General features: G+C 39.7%; 1 protein-coding gene across 1 annotated transcript in view; it reads right to left on the reverse strand.

Moving 5' to 3' along the window:
- Positions 1-1,041: 1,041 nt before the first annotated feature.
- Positions 1,042-24,394, reverse strand: part of GABRG3 (gamma-aminobutyric acid type A receptor subunit gamma3) — a 425,205-nt gene continuing 401,852 nt past the window's right edge. The window contains exons 7-10 of the mRNA XM_054164712.1: positions 17,668-17,820; positions 7,990-8,186; positions 6,231-6,260; positions 1,042-1,502 (exon numbers count right to left, since the gene is read on the reverse strand). Coding sequence (XP_054020687.1) covers positions 1,224-1,502; positions 6,231-6,260; positions 7,990-8,186; positions 17,668-17,820 — 659 coding nt within the window. The 3' untranslated portion in view covers positions 1,042-1,223. The remainder of the gene's footprint in view (positions 1,503-6,230; positions 6,261-7,989; positions 8,187-17,667; positions 17,821-24,394) is intronic.

Below are 24,394 nucleotides of genomic sequence, written 5' to 3' on the forward strand. Positions count from 1 at the left end.
ATTCCATGTTTATTCCAAGTATGAAAATTGAGTTCCTGTAATGCACTGTCCAAGTCAAATGTGTTCAATCTTCAGCTGAGAACCAGGTAACAACTACTCTGAGTAAGGAGTACAATATTTAACTTTATGGAAGGAACCAAAAAAGTGTCCTTTGGCACCACGTTTCTCAATTTTGTTCCAGAGGAAAAAAATAAGAATGCATGAGAGCACTTTTTAGTAAATTGCAATCTGAAGAAAGTCACATATTCCTTGTGATTATAGAGTGATTTTTAATCATGGCCTATCAGCTACAACCTGCTGCAGTGACAGGGACAAAAAAAAGCAAAACCAAACCAAACCAAAACAAAAAAAACCAAGCCCAAACCCCCCCCCTACACACCAACCTACACAGGAATCTTGCCCTGATTCAAGTATAGTACTTTAGAAATTAATGGCCATCATTTGTTTAACCAGTTATAAAAAAAGAGTTAAAAGTTTGAAAAACTGTAGAAGTTATGCCTACAGCTACCTCAAAGGCAGGTAAGTCTTTTATTTATATCAAAATGAATAGCTTTCTTGTAATTCTGCCTTTTCACCTGAAATTAAAAGCAGTATCTCTAAGTGTCTAGTTCCAAGACTCTCAAACCTTTACAGAAATAGTGTCCATGCTTTAAGCCCACCAGAGACATTTTTACTGTGTTTCGGTGGTTATTCTACAACAAGGAGATCAACAGTGAAAGATTTATCAAAACCTATGGGGCATAGCACAAGCAAGTTTAAATACAAATGAGTGGTTTCATTGGCTTTGACTTATTTACCAATGCCAGTGTATGTTGCTCTGAGCCTCAGGGATATGGCATCATTTTGAAGAAAGCATGGGAATGAAAAACAAAAAATGACATATTTAACCTTTGCCTGAATCGTGTATAGCTTCTATGCCAAGAGAGAATAGTAGTGATTCTAATATACAAGAATTATTCATAAACATTGCTTACACTAGAAATTCAGCTGAATTTTGTAAGAATCATTTCTTTTAAATGAATTACAGTAAGGAGAGAATTCTTCCACGTTTTTCTTTTCCAGGCGACTGCACATTAAAACTCTTCATTAGGCTCTGTGATGGTGAAGTTTCATGTGGCCTTTAAAATTCAAGATGAAATTGACCATGTCTTTTACTTTTTCTGCACTTTTACCAGCCCTCCTCAATGTGAAAACCCAGCAGTCTTCATCACTACAGGCAACATTTAAAGATAGAGGTATCCAACCCAGTAGACCAGGTTAAACAGCAGGAAAGATGTAGGAAAAAACACCCTGGAGTAAGAGTCCAGTTCTAAGATGTCTATGTGAATCCTTCCTCTCCTCCATGAGCCTGATTTACACTCTTCATAGCAACAGAAAAAGCTCTGGCAGTCTTTACCATCCAGACATTCATAGACGCATGCATCTTCAAATTCTTGCCAATACATGGCATTGTTCAATGTGATGACTGTCGTTGGTGGTCTCATGTCAAGTACAGAATAATTCTGAGAAAAGGAAAAGAAACAGACAGTTTGACAATGATAAAGATCACAGTTAATAATCATGCAAAAAAAATCACAGGAGTTGAGTGGCTGACACTATGGGAATTCTATATTTAGATATAGGAATTCTAGATTTATATATAGGGATGCTAGATTTAGGAAGCATCTTTCTTTCCCTCAAAAGATGGCATTTCAATGAATTTCCACAGAGACGCTGTGGAGTGGCAAATTAATTCTAGGTGTGTTTTCTAATTGGGTAACTCAAGCATATATTCCTTCCTAATAACATTTTCACACTTAGGAGTTCATTTGCCTGTCAGAATATTATTTGCAAGCTGCTTTAGACACTTGCAGCTACTAAATTTAAGAATGGATTCTGAAACATATGGAAGATGTCCCCCTCTCCATTTAATTATAGAAAGATCTCCACTTAGCATAGCTGTATTCACTGTCTCTTTACCCTGATTTATAAAAACAGCTATGTTTTGCAACAGATAGTGATGATTTTAGTACAGGATTTTAAAATTCCACCCCTAAGCATGTCCCTGTACTACCTATCACACTAACATTCTCACAGTACCACTCACACCTAGAGACCTCTCATTCTTCGATGTACTCCTTATTTACATTGTCATCTTTTTTGTCCTGCCATTTCTTCTTTTGTGAAAGGTGCTTTCTCACAACAGTCTCCCTTCTCATCAAGCTGCTTGTTCCATCCTCACAAATGTCACCACCTCCACTGGCGTTACTAGGAAAGGTCCTAATCAGCTTGCTGCCCGCCTGCATTGCCCTCACAAAGCAGACTTCAGCCCTGTCAGTGAGGTTTTCTCTATCCTGGGGCTCTGTCCTCTCTGCAGTTGCACTGAGCATTGTCTTTGACTGTAGTACTATGCTGAGTATGCACTAACAAGCTAGTCAAGCTGGAAGGTGGTCTGGGCCCCTACTTCCACACTTACTATACAATGTGCTCAGTGTTTCCTGTTGTATGGCATTGGGCCATATCTGGAAATTTTCACTCTGGGTGCAAAACAGATCAGTGATATTACAGATCTGATTCAGTGGAGATTTTCTGGTGTCTATTGACCTAATTTTCTTCCTGCAAATCCTTTGGCTTTGCACACGATAATATTACCTGTCTCATTGAAAATGCTGGTTCCCAAGCTAAGAACTTGATGTGGCACCCCTCTGCTTAGGTGTTGGCATCTCCAACACAGCTAACTACATCTGAACAACTACCCTATGGTATCCAGTCAATTAATTCTACAACAAAATTTGTCTCATCATAAGTAAATGGCTAAAATCTCTCCGGTGCATTGCACCGTGGACTGTGAACAGACTGCAGTTTAGAAGCAGATTATTATAAATCTATTTGTTGTGAATCACTTTTCTCTGTGATTAGATGATAGATTACACTGTGTTGGATTTGTGCCTGGAGGGAGTTTTGGTAGCAGGGGAGGGGGCTACGGGCATGGCTTCTGTAAGAAGTTTTGAGAAACTCCCTCAGCTCCAAAGTTGGATCTGTCTCTGACCAAGGCTAAGACAGTTGTGGGAAAGGAAAATTGCTAGTGAATTGCTAGTGGTTTTATTTAAATTAAACCACTTCCATTTCTCTAGGTTGACTTTGTCTTTTGCTTGAGGCTACAACTGGTGAGTGAGCCCTCCCTGTTCTAAATCTCTACCCTTGAGTCTTGTGATGTGTTTTTCCCTTCCTTTCCCACTTGTGTTGTAGTGTGTCTACACTACAACATATTTAACTAGAGAAAAACAGTGTTTGAGAGGAGAGAGACTTGGTCTCTCATTGGAAGGGATGCCATGCTGCAGCAGAAGAGGACTGGGAGGAATTTTCCTCTTGAGGAGAAAGAAATGGCTGACACAATATGGATTGGGCTGGGATTAACCTCAACTCCCATTCCCTGCCTTCTTCCACTATGTGGGGGAGTAGGTAGCAGAGCTCCACTCAGTAAAAAGAGAAGACTGGGGGGAAGGTGTATTTAAGATCTGGTTTATTTATCACTGCTTTAGTCTGATCCCAGTGGTGAATTGCTAGTGGTTTTATTTAAATTAAACCACTTCCATTTCTCTAGGTTGACTTTGTCTTTTGCTTGAGGCTACAATTGGTGAGTGAGCCCTCCCTGTTCTAAATCTCTACCCTTGAGTCTTGTGATGTGTTTTTCCCTTCCTTTCCCACTTCGGTTTCAGAGCTTTACAATGTGCTGCCACATGGAAATACAAGCAATTATTTTTTGACTGTTGCACTTGGGAGAGAAAAAGCCATGAGTAAAGTACCCATGGAATTCTGCTATACCACCATGTCAGATTGTTCACTTATTGCAGGACTTTATGTAAATTTTTGGCTCAGAAATGGAAATTTTCCATGCCTAGCTACAAGATTCATGTTAAAAAAAGTAGAAAGGCTAAATTAGATCTGTCCAGATGACATTGGTAGTGAAGATAAATAAGTGTCCTGGTTCTGCAATGGAAACTTTTTCATCTATCAATAGCCTGGGTTTTTTTCTTTGGTTGGTATTTTGTTTTGTTTTGTTTTCTGTTTTGTTATATCAACTATCTGCTCAGAACAGAAGATAAAATAAATTCCTTGATAATATAGAAGTATTAGTCTGATTGCTTTAATTTCTGCCAGGTAGGAGTGATCCTGAAGTGACTAGATACCAGGTGAAGGTGTATGGTATCCACTGTGTCCTCTGAATCCTGATGAGCTGGTATTGGGAGGAGAGGGGTGAATGCTCAGTGGGTGACAGCTCAGTGCCACCTGAGAGGTCTGACAAGGCAATTCTCAGATGCCTTGAACAAGGAAGTTCAGATGCATTGCTAAACACACTTAATAGAATTATTTCAGGCAAGGTATATGCTCTCTAGGAGGAAAAGCATGGAGTGGGATTACCTGAACATGGATTTAGTAAGATTAATAAATTTAATCTTTTTGGCAGCACCTCTACAAGGCTGGAAAAGACAAGATGGTATATTGAGAGTCAGAGACACTGCTGATTTTAGGCAGTTTATGCTATAATTTGACCATGGAAGTTGTTTATGTGTAGAACAATATCTGTATTACAATGACAAAAAAATATAAAGGCAAAGAAAAGACAAAGGCAAAAAGACAAAGGCAAAGGCAAAGGAAGAGGAAAAGGAAAAGGAGGATTAAAAAAGAAATAAACTACTTGAAAAGGCTGTAGATAGTTCCCAAGTAGATCTGGCTAAAAGGAAAATGCTGCTGCTCATTCAATGTGCCTCATTAACTTCATCTTCCAGAAAAATCTATTCACGAAGTGACAGCAATAGCAAGTGTATAAATGCAATGCTTGCTGTAAACCACTCATTGTCCATCAGGAGAGCTTCAATGCCATATAAGCTCTTTAAATACATAAGAAAACTCATGTAAAAATAAAACAAAACCTGAAGAGTGTAACAATACTTGTAAAAGCTAAGCTAGTAATGTGGAGGTAGCAGTTGTAAATAATAAACTTCAGCACATCCAAAGAATAAAATGCAAGAGCAATGTTTTACTTCTGTCCCTGTTCTTATTTGGATCCAAAAGCAGGTCACCCAACCAGCTGATAAAATGGCTGTCTGAATGCTATAGACATATATAAAAAATGTTTCTATAAATATATTAATGGCAAAAGAAGAGGCAAGGACAACGTCCACTCTATTGGATGCAGAGGGGAATATAGTAACCAAAGATGAAGAAAAGCCAGAGGTACTTAATACCTTCTTTGTCTCAATTTTTAATAGTGGGACAGGTTTTCTTCAGGGCAAGTGGCCTCCTGAACTGTCTGATGGAGCCAGGGACCAGTATAGTCCTCCTGTAATCCAGGAGGAATCAGCGAGGGACCTGCAGAGACACTTGGATCCTCACAAGTCCATGGGACCGGATGGGATCCATCCTAGGGTGCTGAGAGAGCTGGCAGATGAGCTGGCCAAGCTGCTCTCCATCATTTTTCAGCAGTCCTGGCTCACTGGAGTGGTCCCAGAGGACTGGAAGCTGGCCAATGTGATGCCCATCCACAAGAAGGGCTGGAAGGAGGAGCCAGGGAATTACAGACCTGTCAGCCTGACCTCAGTGCCAGGCAAGATTATGGAACAGGTCATCTTGAGTGCAATCACACAGCACTTACAGGATGGCCAAGGGATTAGGCCCAGCCAGCATGGATTTAGGAAGGGCAGATCCTGCCTGACCAACCTGATCTCCTTCTATGATCAGGTGACCCACCTGGTGGATGTGGGGCAGGCTGTGGATGTAGTCTACCTGGACTTCGGCAAGGCCTTTGACACTGTCTGCCACAACAAACTACTGAACAAGATCTCAGCCTGTGGCTTGGACAGATTCACCCTGAAATGGGTCAAGAACTCACTAAGGATTTTACTGATGTGCAAATGAATTATGTTCTATGAAACTCATGCTTATTACTTTTTTATAAAATGTAATGAGAAACTGCAGTATTATATGAAGCAGGCACATGACATTTCTGAGGCAAAAATAGTACACAGTATTCTAAACTTTGATAAGCCCTTATGGAAAGAGTCAGCTATGTTCCTCTGCCACAGCTGAAAACAAACTGACCTTTTAAGAAAAAAGGCAAAACAATATTTATAACACAGTCAGGGTGAAGCATAGCACACTGTTACAGCTTTCTTGGGAATTATTACAAGTAAATGTCAACCATACCTTCATGCCTTTATTGCTTTCACTGAATGAAATAGTTTACTTACCATCACATGACCAAAACTGACATCAGGTAGCTTGAATGAAGATAACAAAGGAGTTATTCAGAAGAAAACATACTTACTGCTTTGTTAAGCATTCCTTAAAACTAGCATTTAAATGTATTTTCCCATAAATGCTGATTATTCCTATATATTTAGCATAATATTTGGCATTAAATATATGGCATAAAACTTCAGCAAAAGGTACCCCTACTTTCCACCTACTTTAAATCTGTATTTAACCCATTACATGTATTTATTTAGTGAATAATTGGGCATTTGTTCATGTGTCAGTCTCATCAATGCTGTATGCTTTCCTTCATCTTCATTCACATGTCTAGAAATACATCCTACTCACAAAGGTGCTCATTCCTTTCATTCAGTCTTTCTATAGGATGGCAGTTTTAGTTTGATCATTAACAAGTTCATTTTGGATGTCTTGTGGTTTTCTTTTAGTAATGCTTTTGCCTTTTGTATGCAATGCATTTTTACAAGAAGTTACTAGAGATTTAATGGAGTTTTCATTTACTAAGTCTATGGCTTTCTAGGCCTTCTTTGATTCCATATTGTGCTTCAGCTTTTCCTTCATTAGTTTTTCATTCAGTCATTTTCCATAGATCTTTATTCAATCCCTTTTAACCTCAAGACCTATTATCCCCTGAATCAAGCCTTCATTTTAATTTCCTTCTTCACATTTTTCCTATTTGGTTTTGCATTTCTGAATTCATATGTCCTTATTTCCCCCAGTATGTAAAAACAGCTTTCAACATCTCCAATCACTGATCTCAAACACGTAAGATTTTCTACAGATCTTGAACGCACAAACCACTTCCCCTTCCCTATGTTTGCAGTGAGATTTTGTTTTTCATTATATTGCCCTCATTCTCATATCAGTTATGAAGTATTCCAGGTAATTCTTTCAGTGTGATTGTTTTAATTTATTCTAGATAAGTAGCTTTTGTGTGTGCCTGGGTGTGAGAAGAGCCTTTTTGTCAAAAATGCAGCTTACAGTACACAAAAATGTAAGCAGCCTCAGGTTTTGTACTGAGGAACAAGCCTCTTTGTGCATAGGGCTAAAAATAAATGATGGTGCCTAGTGTAAGACATTGTAATCCCATTTGAAAAGTTCACAAATACTTCTAGACATGTTAAGCCATGAAATAGCAGATGCATTTTAATTCAGATTGATGCATGTTTTGTATAACAACCTATTCAATCTATTTAAGTGGGATCCCTTTATGACAACCTGCACAGGAACTGGAGGACAAAAGACACACAGGAAGAGCTGTCACAGTATCACAGTATAACTAAGGTTGGAAGAGACCCCAAGGATCATCGAGTCCAACCTGTCTCCACAGACCTCACAACTAGACCATGGCACCAAGTGCCACATCCAATCTTCCCTTGAACACCTCCAGGGACGGCGACTCCACCACCTCCCTGGGCAGCCCATTCCAATGATGAATGACTCTCTCAGTGAAGAACTTTTTCCTCACTTCGAGTCTAAACCTCCCCTGGCACAGCTTGAGACTGTGTCCCCTAATGTCAGCAGGCTGCTTCTGTTATGAATAGACCTCACTCAACAGGCACATAACTGCTTTAGAGTTAGTGTGGGTATTTATTTTCCATCACAGCAGATCACATCACAAACTGGGAAGACCTCAGAGGAGTAGAACATCCTGGGATTACAGGCTGCCATTGAATGATTCTTTGCTCTCTGAGCCATGCACATGTTAAAAAAGAAATTTAAATATTTCCATCTTACCGACTTTTTCTTCTTAGTACAGTTTGGCTTTCTGCAGCTTGAGTAGTAGTTAAGGGTTGCATACTCCATCAGAGCAGCAAAGACAAATAGAAAGCATACAGTCACAAACAAATCCATAGCAGTGACATAGGAGACACGGGGCAATGACTTCCTTGCAATGGTACTCAACGTTGTCATGGTCAGTACTGTGGTGATGCCTGCAAAGAGAAACAATTTAAGTATATGCAACACAATTTTTCCATGTCTTAGAAGAATCTTTGGAAACAAACATACAAACTGTTCCCAAATAACTCATTTATTTAATTTGGCAGTATAAAACATAAGTAAAATTAATACTGGCATAGCCAGTGGTATTTTGTAAACCAAGATTTCCTCAGTTTATGTTTGTTGTTGAAAAATCCGTCTTGGTATGTTTTTCCTCATTTATTCCTTTTTCTGGTCCCTGGTATGTTGGAGATGGGGGTGAGGGAGAAGGAGAGAATAAAGAAATTTTTGAAGAAAGAAGAAATTATACTAAACACAGAAAAAAGAGGAAGGAAAAAAAAATGAAAGAAACCTAGGGGAAAGGAAGAAAAAAAAAAGAGGAACATGGTCTTTTTCACAGCAGTATTGCTCTCACGAATAACCTTGTGCTCAAAAAAGGAAAAGTGGGGAGTAGACAAGAGGTTTGACTGCACATATATTTTCATGCTGCTGCTTCCTTGCAAGTCCTCCCTGCTAATTTCTTTCCACGTATGGGAAAATAGGCTCTCATACAAACTTCAGATCCAGCCTGAATGGAAGTGGCCTTTTTAATACATGCAAAGCATCACATTTTAGATTGATTTAGTAATAATAAATACAATGGGAATTATTTAGGTTGAAGCAATAAAACCAGTCCTGGAATGAGATCTATGGGGTGTTACTTCTTTGGCTGCTGGTAATTCATATAATTTCTCTTCATTCCTGAGGTATAGAAGCCTTTTCACTCCCACTTTAGACTGATACTTCTAATAATTTGTTATGAACTGCAAGCCTTCTGATAGAGAAAAAAATCTTGGTGTCTTAGGAAAAAAAAAGCTCTCACTCAAATAAATCTCAAGAGAGAATCTGCTCTAAAAACAATATAACTATAAGGTAATCTTTCTTTTTATAGTGGATATTATAGTGGATAAAATGGATATTTTGCAATGGTACACAGTATTTGAAATAGCAGGAATGACTGAAATATGCCTTATGGTAAAATTACTTCCCACAAAGAACACTCTGAAAAGAAAGAAACATTCTATGGATTACTTTTGACTTCTGGTTTTGAAGGAGTGCCCAGATGCAGAGGTGACCTCGACCGACTGGACAGATGGGCAGAGTCCAATGGGATGGCATTTAACAAGTCCAAGTGCTGGGTGCTGCACTTTGGCCACGGCAACCCCATGCAGAGCTACAGGCTGGGGTCAGAGTGGCTGGAGAGCTGCCAAACAGAGAAGGACCTGGGGGTGCTGATTGACACCTGCCTAAACATGAGCCAGCAGTGTGTCCAGGTGGCCAAGAGGGCCAATGGCATCCTGGCCTGCATTAGGAATAGTGTGGCCAGCAGGAGCAGGGAGGTCATTGTGCCCCTGTACTCTGCATTGGTTAGGCCACACCTTGAGTCCTGTGTCCAGTTCTGGGCCCCTCAGTTTAAGAAGGACATTGAGACCCTTGAGCGTGTCCAGAGAAGGGCAACAAGGCTGGGGAGAGGCCTTGAGCACAAGCCCTATGAGGAGAGGCTGAGGGAGCTGGGATTGTTTAGCCTGGAGAAGAGAAGGATCAGGGATGACCTCATTGCCCTCTACAACTACCTGAAAGGTGGTTGTAGCCAGGAAGGGATTGGTCTCTTCTCCCAGGCAACCAGCACCAGAACAAGGGGACACAGTCTCAAGTTGTGCCAGGGGAGGTTTAGACTCGAAGTGAGGAAAAAGTTCTTCACTGAGAGAGTCATTCATCATTGGAATGGGCTGCCCAGGGAGGTGGTGGAGTCACCGTCCCTGGAGGTGTTCAAGGAGAGATTGGACGTGGCACTTGGTGCCATGGTCTAGTCGTGAGGTCTGTTGGGACAGGTTGGACGTGATGATCCTTGGGGTCTCTTCCAACCTTAGTTATACTGTGATACTGTGATACCTGTGATTTGCAATGTTTGATAGAAACTACTGTAATTCCCAAGAATATCCCTCCCCATTCAAACCATCAGAAAGTCCCTGGAAGAGCCAGAAAGCAGGTTATTGCCTGGGCCTCAAGGAATAATGATTATATTCCTAAAATATCCATTACCTAGAAAAAGTTGCTGAAAAAACCACAACTCAATAATGAAGATGAAACCAATGCTGACATGAAGTGGCAAATGTAGACTTTTGTGTACCTTGGCCATCTAAAGGCTATTGGGAAAATATTTTTATTTTCTGCCATGTGTGCTGCCTCTCAATACAAACCCATGTGGCATCCATGGTCCAGCAAACTCTCCAGACCCCCTCAAAACCAGTACTGTAGCTAGTGGCTGCGTTGAAAAAGCTCCAAAGATGAAACCTATACTTAGCTATTCATCACAACAGTCAACTGCAAACATATTCAACTGCAAAAGATGTTGACTCTCAGCCTTGATTTGGCCCTTGCTGACTACGGGTTAATTAGTCTTTCTGTAATGGCCCTGACTCAGGCCGGGGGAGTCACTAACACTGGAAGAACTGCATTCAGTCTATGACATAATGTACAATATGAGATAAAGGTCTTTAACATTTTCTAACCCATGTTCATATTTCTAACACAAATCTGTACTTTCCAGAGCCACAGGTATATGTACCTGCTCTCAGGTTTTTACTTAGCTTAAAAAAAAAAATCCTCAAAACCTATAGTGTTCTTACACTGTCCTTTCCCTCTGGAGAAAGTTTTTATTTCTCACTCATACTGTGATAGGATCTCAGATTATTTTAGGACACTTTATAAAAATTAAAAGACTAAAAAGAAATAAAAAGGGGGTGGGGGGTGGGGGGGAGGTGTATGTGATGAAGTTTGCAATACTCAAAGCCCCTTTCTTTTGCAAAAGTCTGCAATTTTTCTACTGAATGTTGTATTTACAATGTAATATTTTTCTTCAATTTTTACTGAAATGCAGGTATAATTTTGTATTCTTCATGACAAGTATTGTACAGGTATCATTAATGACAACCAGCTTCCAAAGTGACTATGGACAGGAAGGCAGAGAAGTGAAAGAAAAGTTATCATTAACCTCTGTGCATAAGCACAGAAGTCCTCAATTCAACCCAAATTCAACCCAACCTGAGCCTTAAGCTTGAATGTGAAATGCCTGCCCAAATCATGCTTGAGACTGTGAAACCATATAAATTCTAGATGAAAATCAAGCCAAACCAGCACAGTAAATCATGCTGTATGTATGTTTCACTGATCTAGAATCTGAGAGTTTGGGGCGGCTCTGGACTAATTTTAGCTGACTGAAACAAAGTTTGATAAAAATTGTAGACAACAGTCTAAGATTTATTTTGGTTTAAGTTATGAATGGTGTCTATCCTCAGTCTGTTTGACAGCAAAACAGATTTTGCTACCAGAATATAAAACCTCAGGGAAAGTAAAGTTTAGCATTATCACAAGCCATCATATTTTCTGGAGTATATGTCACATTCAAATTACAGTGAGGGCATGAAACAAGATTGCTGAGAGCACAGACTGAAATATCCAAAGGTAAAACAAACATATTTTTACTCCTATTGTTTATATAAAATGATTTTATAATATGAAATCCAACAGAAAAGCATCATTCTTCATTTAAGCTGAGGCTCAGTCTTGAATTTCAGCTCAGGCAATAAACAGACAAGGAGGTTTTGAAACAATAAAAATTCTATCTAGTGGATCAATTTTACACCTAACACACTTTACAAACTTTACAAACTTTAAAATATTAAAATGAGTTTGATGAGGATACGTACAGAGGGCAAAGAGAAAGGTAGTGCATCAGATGATACAGTTTCATATTTCTACACATCGACAAGTTTGAATATAGATATGCATATACGAATAAAATGCAGCACTCATTATTTCCAAAGATTACAGAATCAGAGAATTCTTAGGGTTGGAAGGGACCTCAAGGATCATCTACTTCAAACCCCCTGTCGTGGGCAGGGACTTCTCACACTAGATAAGGTTGCTCAGAGCCACATCCAGCCTGGCCCTAAAAACTTCCAGGGATGGGGCTTCTAGCAGTTCCCTGGGCAACCTGTTCCAGCATCTCACCACCCTCATGGGGAAGAATTTCTTCCTAACATCCAATCTGAATCTACCCATTTATACTTTTGTTCCATTCCTCCTAATCCTATCATTACCTGACACCCTAAAAAGTCCCTCACCAGTTTTCTTGTAGGCCCCCTTAAGGTAATGCAAGGCCACAATAAGGTCTCCTCGGAGCCTTCTCTTCTCCATACTGAATAGCTCCAACTCTCTCAGTCTGTCCTCACAGGAGAGGAGCGCAATCCCTTTGATCATCCTAGACTCCATATTCTTAATTCTTTCTCAATTCTTGTGCTAATAAAATTGAGTTTGTTGCATTGTTGCAAGTGCCACAAACTGTACCAAATGAAATTGTCAAGTCTCTCACTTTTTGGGGGTCCATACGGCAAAATGAGCTTTGCGCCTGTTATTGAAGATTGCAGTGCTCATGAACTGTCTATTTCAACAGAATTTTAATATCAGCTGAGAATGGCTTTGATGTAATCTGGCTTCAAAATTTTCAGGTGGATGTTAGGAAAAAGTTCTATACAGAAAGAGTGATTGCCCATTGGAATGGGCTGCCTGGGGAGGTGGTGGAGTCGCCATCACTGGAGGTTTTCAGGAGAAGACTTGATGGTGTGCTTGGTGCCGTGGGTTAGTTGCTTGGGTGGTGTTGGATTGGTTGATGGGTTGGACGCGATGATCTTGAAGGTCTCTTCCAACCTGGTTTATTCTATGTATTCTAATGTAAGTGAAAGCTTGAAAGACTGAGCAAATTCCATACCAAAGATGCTGGTTGACGATGCAGGGATATATAATTCATGAGAACACTTCAACCTTTGGATCTTTGGCTTAAACAGTTATTTAAAATTATTACTGTTTGAAAGCTGCTCACCAGACAATCTTAAGCAAAGTGAGTTAGTAGAAGGTTCAGTATTAGAAACTCTTTGGTCAGCAAAGCTTATATTTTCTTATTTTTCTAAGGATATATTGGTTGGACACTGGAGGAAAGGTGTACTGCTTTTACCAGTGCTATTATTTGTTCATACACCTATTTTTCTCTGCCATTCTGGTCTGGCACATGGTTAGAGTACTTGCTTGGTTTTCCAGTGAACAAGTTTAAGATGGAATAGTAAAAAAATAATGGTTTTTTTTGTCATCATCTGTATCATCATCAATGCATTGCCAGCCTTGATACCCACTGTATTTTTTTAAACTGCATCTTGAATTTGCTCTGTAGTAATTGCCTACTCCTATTACATATTAGAACCATTTTGAAAAAGTAGAGGAAAAGTGGCATGAAAGCTTCAGTTTAACTTAATTCCCTTCATCTTCAAGGAAAACAACACGTTCTTCTTCAGACACTTTCTGGCTACTCGTGACTACACACATTGTAAGAAGATCATTTTGATTACTAGAAACAAGAAGAAATAGCAGTGTCATTTTATTTCTCCTTGAATAAAGCAAAGAATAGCCTGGGATCACAAAACACAGTTCTTATCCAGCACTCAAATTCTATTTCTAGCTTCCCACTGACTCTTCAGATGGCCTGGAGTGAATCACCCTGCCACTCTGGACATCAGTCCTTCAAAGTGCATTTTAAAAAGGAACTATGATGCCAAGCTTTTACAGAGCACTTGGATTCCTCTGGACAGTGCTGCTGCAAGGATACTTATAGTACCATTTTTTCTTTCCAGCCAAATACCCTGATTGCATTTATTTTTCCAGCAGAGAAAGAACTTTTTCCTTACTTTTATTCAGAAAGGAGTAAAACCTGTCCTTCATGTAACTGTGAGTAGTTGCCAGTATCTTAGGAAATTACTCATTAATTTCAGGGGGTGAAATATTTCCCTCATGTTAACCCATTACATTAATGCTTCAGATATAATAAGAACAAGTTTGATGTGCTGAGTCTACAATTCATTTCAATTAATTAGCAGGACAGTTTCAGCAGTTTGCCTTTGGCTGTATTATTCAAAATTTCATTATATGCCACTGTCCAAATGTGGATGCATGCTGCTGCTCAGATTGATAAGATGTATTATACAAGCAGACCTACAGGAAACTGGAAATATTTGCTTACCGCATCTCAAGAGTCAATAAACCATTTGGGAGCAACAGGACCTTGTGCAAGAAAAGAGGTGACCATGTATATATTATTTTATTGTCATTCAACTTTATTTACGAAAAAGTTGCATTTTAGCCCAGTAATTTAATTCCTCATCAGACTTTTAGGAGTTCATCATGATAGCCATTGAATACAGTCTTAGAATGTCTCAGGTGCTATGTTCTTACTTCAAATTCTTGACCTCAGTATATGATTACAATTTTTGTCTGAAGTCACACTGTTGTGACTAATGATATAATCTACCTCTGTATCCAATTAATTAGCAAACAGATCTCTGTGGTGTGGGGAATCGCCCTCAGGGACAGTATGAATGCTGTAAATAGAAAACCAGTAATGCAAACTGTAAGATGCCCTTCCTCCCTTTTCTGTTACACATTAAGGATTACCCAAATGGATGCTGTGTGACTGTCTGCATACACATGGGGTTTCAGATTTCCATTTAGAAAAACAAAGCATGCCCAATCTTTCCCTGTCTCCACTCACAGTATCACAGTATCACAGTGTGCTGGGTTGCCTTCAAGAGCTCCTGTTTGAAGTAGGTCCAACCCTCCTTGGACCCCTCGGTTCATGAGGGTTGGTACCCAGGGAACTTTACAAATAAGTTTCTTAAAGAGGCTGAAGTTTGCCCTCCGGAAGTCCAAGGTGAAGGTTCTGTTGGTGCTCCTCCCTATCTCCCTGCATATTGAAAACTTCACTATCTCGTGGTCACTGCACCCTAGGCAGCCTCCCACGATCACATCTCCCACCAGCCCTTCCCTATTGGAGAACAGCAGGTCAAGCAGAGCCCATCCCCTTGTAGGCTCACTTAAGAGCTGCATCAGGAAGCTGTCCTCCATTCGCTCCAGGAATCTTCTGGACTGCCTCTTCTCTGCTGAATTAAGTTCCTAGCAGATATCTGGCAGGTTAAAGTCACCCACAAGGACAAGATCTGATGATCTTGAGACAGCCTCCAGTTGTTTGTAAAATAATTCATTAGCCTCCTCATGCTGGTTGGGTGGTCTATAACAGACTCCAACCAGGATGTCAGATTTGTTAGGCTGCCCTCTGATTTTAACCCACAGGCTCTCAATTCCCTCATCTTCCACCTCAAGTTCTGCGGCAGAGAGTGACTCCCTAATATACAGAGCCACCCCTCCTCCTCTTCTCCCTCACCTATCCCTCCTAAAGAGCCTGTAACCCTCCAGTGCAGCACTCCAATTGTGTGTGTTGTCCCACCAAGTTTCTGAGATGGCAACTACATCATAGTCACTCTGGTGGACCAGGACCTCCAGCTCCTCTTGCTTATTGCCCATGCTGCATGCATTGGTGTACATGCACTGCAGCTGGGCTCCCGACCTCTCAACTGACCCTACCTTGTGCCCTACTCTTTCCTCTGCAGGGGGACCGATATCCTCATCCACCCCCTTCAGACCTAGTTTAAAGCCCTCCTAGTCACCCAATTTAAGAGGAAAGCACTCAGTCACCCAATTTAAGAGGAAAGGAGTACAGCAGAGAAGTATCCTTAAGGGCTATTCCTCAATTTTCTGGCAATCAGAGCCAAGTCTACATGGCCAGGAACAGATAGCTTTACAGATGCTGTATCCTCATCTTTATATCATTTTCACATTGACATTGACATAGAGTGGGTTGCTGAATAACTGTAAGTCTTAGGGTCAGACATGTTGCTAAAACATAAAGTTACTTTGGCACTCACATGAAAAGTAATGAGAACTAAAGATTCCATTCTTAGAAAGTAACCTCAGAAACCTGGACCCACCTGTTGTCACATGACATAATGATCAGAAATGCTATGCTTGTTAATTTTATCAACTTCTGCAGCAAATTCACCAGGTTATGGTCTTGTGCTGACCTCACACAAAATAGGTGTTAATACAGAATAATCTGTAAAGTGTGAACCATTATTATATATGTGTGTGTGTGTGTGTATGCATGTATGTTTTACTATAGGTTCCCAGAGACTTTTCTTTTTACTGATCCTGTTCCACAGCTCTGTGTCACTGACTTGCTCATGGCACTCTACACAGTGTTTGAAAGAGAGCTAACAGAAATAGATTCACATATAAGTAACGACCATTTCTGGTAAATTCTCTTGAAGAGCAAGTGATGAAGGAATAGTGATGATTTTTGATCAGCTGTTCATCTGAGTGCAAAAGGAAGGTGGTTTGTTCAAATGGCTTCTTCTGTACTGTGGTTGAATGAGGGCTTGTCAGCACACAGCAACACTCGAGAACACTGTGCCTACTGAAGGCTGCCTTCACGTGTCCTCCAGGGAGGTGAAACCTATGCACAATGCTAATCCTTCAGTCTTTCCTTGCAACAGCATCACCATATCAAATCTGTGGACCTATCTGCTCCCACAATTGCTTCCTGTCTGATTTCAGCCCAAGAAATCAGGCAGGTCAGTTTTAAAAAATTTCTTCTCTCATACTGAAATGATTTAAAGAGTCCAGCTGGTTAACTGGCAACAAACTCCTGCAGAAGGAGTGATGAATATTAGGGAATCATAATTTCTATGCTTGGAAAATAAAGAAAAAAAAAAGAAAAAAAAAAAAGGGCAGCTAAACCTTGACATAGTCTCTCCTTTATTCTTGCCTAGTAAATTTCTGAACCAATTAGTATGAGCACCCCTAGCAACCACAACCTGGACTAAAATTGTTTTCCTTCAGTTCTGATGTACACCTATAACTGCTTATTATATAGCCCTATTTCCTTGTTGCTAGCAAAACCTGCAACTTTTCCTATAGTCATAAGAATAAATGGTCAACATTTCTGAATGTTTCCTAAAACACAATGCCCAAATTTAAGTACTGGTTCTGACATAAATGAGCTGGAAAACCTGTAACAGCATACATCTCCACACACCACGAAAAATATCTGTACACCTAGTGTGAAGCATAACTTCAGGCATGCAAGGTAAAACACTTTGCATAAATTGATAATATTATATCCCACAGCTTTCTATATACATAAGACATGATGCCCTGTGGGAGAGAGTTTCAGAAGGGAAGGTAGCCAGCAGTGTAATTAATTTATTCTTCAAAAATGTCACTAAATTATCCTAGTGAGAACAAGGAGACAGACACTTATTGTAGATTATTACGCAAAATAGGTGTCAGTGTCATTTGAAAGGGTGAGGGCAGTTTACTGTTAATCTGTTAAAGGCAGACAACCTGAGGCTAGAGTGACCTGGGTCTGCAAGCTGTGGTAGCAATAATCCAAAGCATAAAGCCGGTGGTCTCTTTGAAAAACAATTAACCTTTTCAAGTTACAGTGTAGGGGCCACACAAAGAGAGCATAAAAAGGAATTATTGACAACTTACCTAATGCTGTTCTTGCTGGTGTGGCATCTTTTTTAATCCAAAAGGATACCCAGGAAAGAACAACTGTTAATATACAGGGAATGTATGTTTGAATAGTAAAGTACCCCATTCTTCTACTTAAGTCGAAGTATATAGTCATGACTACATAATCACCTGCAATAATAACACAGAAAACAATTTGACATTGTGGTTAGATACAGAAAATTATTCACTGACATGCTGATTTTTTAAGTTCCATTTAGTTAAATATACTCTTCTATTCTGATTCCCTTTAGTCTTAAAACTGAACTCTGTGGAAATATTGATTATTTGGATAGGAACAGGGGCTTGGTAATCCAGATGAGAAAATTTTTGAAAGGCATACTGAATTTCCAGACTTGATATTTCTGGAAGATTCCATGGTCACAATTATGAAACTACTGTCATTTACCAGGTTTTTTTAAAAAGCCACACAAAATTCCTCCTCCTGCAAGTCATGTCTTCCGTAGTTTCAGGTTTGAGTGACTTCTATTACTTTCTTTTGAGACATGAATCTGTCACCAGGGGTCTTTATGACAAGTGTAACATGCACATAAGTATTCTTTATGTAAGAAATCATTTACAGACACTAGTGCCTCAATGCTGGTGAGAGAGGTCAGACTGCATGCTTTGAAAGGACTCATTGAAAAGGGTCTTTTTGTAAGCATTTCTCTACTTCAAAGCAGTTGTGGTCACTTGTATCTGTGAACCTTCACAAGGTGAGTTTGATTATAAAGTTTACTTTTCTGCTGGATAGAAAAAAATCATAAAATCAAGAGTTCAGTACAAAGGCTAGTTTATCTCACTTTATATGATTTTCTTCACAGTTTCTCCTCTGCTAACCCTTGTTACTGCACAGAGGTTAATAATCTGTCTCTCTCTCTTTACTCAGTAGGGACTACTGACCCTATCACCTTTGCCCTTACTGACAGCTCCCTCAGCTTTGTTGAAGTTAACTATCCTTTTCTCTCAGACAGTCACAGTGATTAACAGTAAAGAAACTAAACTGAGATGAATTTCTGTACTTCACTTGAAGTACATTTCAGATGTGAAGAAGAGTTTATATGTCTGCAAATTTTTGCATGTGTCAGATTTGACTGAACTTATGTTGCTTCTTGCTACAAATCTTGACTTTTTAGAATACTGTAGTTGCGGAAGACATAATTTGCAGTAGTAAGTCTGTCCAGTTACAGCAAACCATCAGAAGACTGAAGAGCTGGTAGCACGGAGAAATTAGTCTACCAATGAATACAGTTAGAGGCAAAATGGATTCATTAGTTGAGACAAATTAAAGCTTAATTTTCTAGTAACAGAGAACACATGAACAAACACATTTAAATACTACATAGAAAATAATTCAGCAAGAATACTTTCCATCTAAAGAATTCCTAAAGGCCACTGTAAAATGCGTCAGCTACCATGAAGTACAGTCAGAAGTAAATAAAAATCTGAGTATGGGTTATGGGGAGAGAAACTTAAAACAGTGAGTCAAAAGGGAAATTTTCTGTGTAAGTACATTGGTTTGAGACAGATCTATTTAGAGGCATTTCTATAAGCCTGTGGGTGATTGCATCATGCTTGTTAGATGAATGTACACATTTTCACAACTACTGTATCAATAAAAAGTGTGTGACCTCAAGAAGTTGGACAGTCATTTCAGAAGCCTTTGCATATTTTGGTATTATCAGAGAGAGCTTTAAAGAAAGAGCTCACTGCTATTACAAATAGGAAGTACTGCAGTAGATCATGACATAGCGAGCCTTGATGGTTTTTCACAGGCTAGAGACTATTTTCATTCTACTAATCTCCATCACTTTTTTCTGTTCAGGGAATGGCAGCAGGAACCATTGGTTCTGCTGGCTTACTGTTAGAATATATCAGGTATCTAATCTGGTTTGCCACAATGAAGAAAGACATCACAGCCACTGAGATGATTTCATAGAAATGTGTGTAAGGAGTCATAGACTGTGCAAACTTTACAGTGCTTCTACTGACAGCAACCAACCCAACAATCATGGGGGGAAAAAATATGATAATGACTCAAACATTGTCTGTTCAGGCAGAAGGATGAGCAAAAAAAGAAATCAGATTCTACAGGAAACAAACCAAGTCTTTACATTTCCTTTACTTAGTAATTATTATACTCAGCACTGCATGTCCGTGGAGTATGGTATTCAGCAGAACAATCTGCAGACTTCTTACTGTGTACACAAAATTCAAGTACATACACAGGTCACTACTCCTCTGAATAGCATGGTCACAACACCCAGCACAGCAAGTAAGAGCAGGGCTAGTTACTGGACATTAAGCTACTGAGCAAGTAGGGCAGAGTCTGCAAGGCCCCTAAGGTCTTTAAGTGAAATAAATGTGATAAGCTCAGAGTAGGAGAAAATCATGGTGCATTTCAACTGTTTTGCAGACAGGAACTGAGGCAGAGATCAAATGATACAGAGTCCATCAACACATTTAGTCACAAACTAATTCAGTGTCTTTCAAACAGGATTTATTTCCCTTAATTTAGAAAACTACAAGGTAAATTCTACAGATGACCTGCACACTGTGGCCTACTTTCTATACTTAATGAAGAGAAATTGGTAATTTTAGTATATGGTTTGTTTAATTTGCTTTAGAGATGCACTTTAGAGAGAGATTGATGTGCCTAGAACGTTTGCATTTCTCTTCTGTGATTAAAAAAGTGATTAGCTCAGATGTAGACAAAGACATTCTAGAGACTTGAAGATAATCCAAGGAGTCAATCCCACCCCTTGATTCCATAGTGAAAGCTAAACTGGGCTGCTTCTGTGAGGATACTAAGATTATTTTACCTAAATATAACAACCTGTTAACCTTTTAAAAGGTATTTTATTTGACTCCTTTTTCACAGTTAAATTGGTGTTTTCCTTCCTTCCTGAATTCCTTCATTTCTTCCTTCCTAAATTTCTCCCCAAATTCCTCCCTTCCTGAATTACTTCCTTCCTTCCCTAATTTCTTCCTTCATGCCCACCATCTACAGAACATCCTTTCAGCAAATTAAATAAAAGAACTGTGTCATGGTCAAATTTCACAAGGATCTACAAATTTCCAAGTATCCTACAAAGACTCATAGATGGCTAACAAGCACCTAATGAAGATGAAATCCTAATATAATGAGTGGCTACATTCCTTTTACAAATAACTTATTTTCTTAGGTCTGTGTTCCATACAAAAGTTCTCACAATGAAGAAAGCACACCCAGTCATGCAGGCAGCAGCTGTGCATGTGGATTTATATACTGTGCCCTCTGATTTCTACTCTTACAGAAACAAATTTACAGATACTATACCAAAAGACTGGGAGGAGAAGTCAGTTCAGTGAAATTACTAATGGAAAGTGGAAGTAGGAGGACAATTTGCTGTTTCCTCTACAGTATTGTAACCATGTCTAGAAAAGATGTGGCTCAGAGACAATGAATGCTGATGACACTGCTTGGAAGGAAGAGGAAATTACCACTGTTGAGCTTCAGAGTCCCAACTGGAAACACCAACGTTGTGACTGCTGTCAGAGCCGAGCATGTTTCTGTACAACATGTTCTGAATGCATTTTTTTTAATAGCCATGGCAAATTACAATTTTCAAATAAATTACCACTTCAGCTCTATCCTCATCCAAGTCAACTTCTGCTGAGATTCCTAAACTGTCTCTTTGCATAGAGACACATATGTGTTATGGTTACTTTCCTTGCTGCACTACTCCAAATTGCTGCTTTATCATTATTATTATCATTGTCTAAATTACTTCTTCCAGAAGTAATTACACTCTATGTATCTAAAAGCACTAGTCTGCAGCTTAAAGCAAAGTAGCCCTGGTACATACATTTCTGACTTTCTCTAGATACAAAGTAATTTGCACAAAGGAACTGTCCTCTCTTCTAAAATATCTGACCTACAATTTATTGTGCATTCCCTGAGGGCATGAGCAACACAAAGGAGAGAACAAGCTTTCAAGAACTCTGCAAAGGGCCTTCTTGCTCCTTGTCTCTGTCCAGAGAGTGTAAGAGACTTAGTTATTTTGAATATTCCCATGTTATGAAATTAGAGGCACAAACAAGGCCAAAATATCAACAGCGAGGCTATTTATTAACAGAATAAAGTGGATGGAACAGAAGAAGGGAGAGAGAGAGGGAAAAACAGAGACAGAGGGAGAAGAGGGAGAGAGAAGTGGAAAGGAATTATATTGCCACACCCCTTACCCCCCAAGACAGTTTGGATCTGTGGAGGAAGGGTGCTGCTGCTTTGGCATGGAGGAGAGGTCATCCTTGTTGGCTGTGCTGTCCTCCACTGGAGGAGGGGAGAGAGAGATCCCAAAGTCCAAATCCTTCTCTGAGAAGCCTCTTCAGCTCCATGAGCTGTAGCAGGTGGAACTTAGGACATGGAAAGAGGGTTCCTCCTGGTCTGCTGCCTCCAGGCCACATGGTGATGTCTTTTTCTCTTGTGTCTGTCCTCTTGTCTCCTGGTATTTTCTTCATTTTTCTTCAGAGCGGCATTGCCCTGGTCTTTTCCTTCTTTTGAGCCAGTAGTTGCTCAGGTATTTTATACAGTTTTTTAGCTATGTGTCCAGGTGGTGAATCAATTCTCCTTTGCACCATCCTCCTTTTCCAGGGTAGCTGATGGGTAGAGATGATCTTGACTTATGCATATTCCAGAGAGTATAGATAGCAGTGGCATCTGCCCATTATTTCCAGGGCAGCTGAAGTCTGGTGAGCAATTGTTATCCCTCGTTGGGGCACGTCTCAGCTCATGATACAATCACAAGGTGATTTGCATCCAGGATTTGTAGACAGGATTCCTACAGGATTCCTACACCTCTTCACTAGCCTTCAGATCACCTGCCATTACTGTAACTGTAAGAAGAGGGGATGGGGCTGATTATCTGACAAAGCCCCACAGTTAAGGCAAGATGGGAAAACACTCCTTCCAAACTGCAGATCATTATATCAGTGTACTTCATTTAAAAGTATTTACGTAGTGATTGCTTAACAAGACCACTGGAATAGCCAATTCCAAAAAGAACTTCACTTTGAAACCCAGACAGGAATTCTCCTTTCACAGAATCACAAAATGTTAGGATGTGACTTCCAGAGATCATCAGCTCCAACTCCCCTGCCAAAGCAGGATCACCTAGGGTAGGACACACAGGAACTCATCCAGGCAGGTTTTGAAAGCCACCAGAGGAGAAGACTCCACAACCTCTCTGGGGAGCCTGCTCCAGTGCTCCACCACCCTCAATATAAAGAAGTGTCTCCTTGTGTTGAGGTTTAACATCCTGTGTTCTAGCTCGTATCTATTGTTCCTTGTGCTACCACTGGGCACCACCAAAAAGAGACTACCACTTTCATCTTGACACCCATCCCTCAGATATTTATAGACATTGATAAGATCCCCTCTCAGCCCTCTCAAGACAAAACAGCCTCAGTTCTATGAGTCTTTCTTCATTAAAGAGACCTTCAAGTTAAAGGTGAAACATTTGACAAGACTGCAACTGGTTATTTTAAGAAAATATTTTTAAATGATAAAATTCTATACTGTAAATAATTTATTTACTTAAACCATACTATGTTATCTTACCACACATTTTCATTTATCTTCCCATGATTCTATGAGGTTAACAAGTAATACAATACCAATTATCTGAGAAAAACCTACATAAAGATTGACTTTACGGAGTATGCAATATGAAACTACCATGCATATGCAGAGCAGTTTCAGCATGTGAGTGAAGGTTGCATGTCAGTTGTCCATCACTAGAACTGCAGAATAATGAGGAGTGGCAGAGTACACGCATGCAGTTACAAGAGCCTGACTACAGAAAAAAAGGTGGAAGTCATTAGAGTGAGGACTCACACTGTGTTTCATGAGTATTTCTTTATTGATCAGTGAGACTACAGAGAGTACAGTGAGGCAACGTCCTTATTATTGTAATAATCAATAAGAAGAAAATGAACTTTCTACTCTTCAGTGGGCTCTGGGAGGTTTTTTGTGATTTTGTTTGTTTGTTTGTTTTTAATATAGTTTTACTTGGAAGCCAAGAGAAGACTGTACTTAATCCTGCCATTAGCTCTTCATTTTCTCCCAACCTGTTTTCTGATCTTCGCTTTCTAAACTAGTTTTCTCTGCTTTTCTCTCCCCAGCCCTCAGAGACAGGCTCAATGAAAGTTTGAACTATTTTCATTATTAAAATGAAAAGAGATGAATCAAGATTTCTTAAACTATGAGTGAAAACAGAAATTTGGAGTTCATAAAATAATTAAGGTTGGAAAATACCTCTAAGATCCAACCCTCCAACTGTCAACCCAACTTAAGCATTAAGCTCACTAAACCATGCTCTGATGTGGCATGGCAACATGTTTCTGTATACTTCTAGGAATGGTGACTCCATCACTTCCCTGGGAAGCCTATTCCACTGACTGACCACTCTTTCAGTAAATATTTTTTCCTAATATCCAGTCTAAACCTCCCCTGGCACAACTCCAGGCCATTTCCTCTCATCCTATCACCTGATACTAGGTGAAGAGGCATCCTTTCAGGTGGATGGAGAGAGCAATAAGGGCCCCCTCTTCTCTAGACTAAGCAATCCAGTTCCCTCAGCTGCTCCTCATAAGACTTGTTCTCCAGGTCCTTCACAGCTCCACTGTCCTTCTCTGGACATGATCCAGCAACTAAATGTCCTTCTTA

This window comes from Dryobates pubescens, chromosome 10 (assembly GCF_014839835.1).
Source record: "Dryobates pubescens isolate bDryPub1 chromosome 10, bDryPub1.pri, whole genome shotgun sequence".
Lineage (NCBI taxonomy): Eukaryota > Metazoa > Chordata > Aves > Piciformes > Picidae > Dryobates > Dryobates pubescens.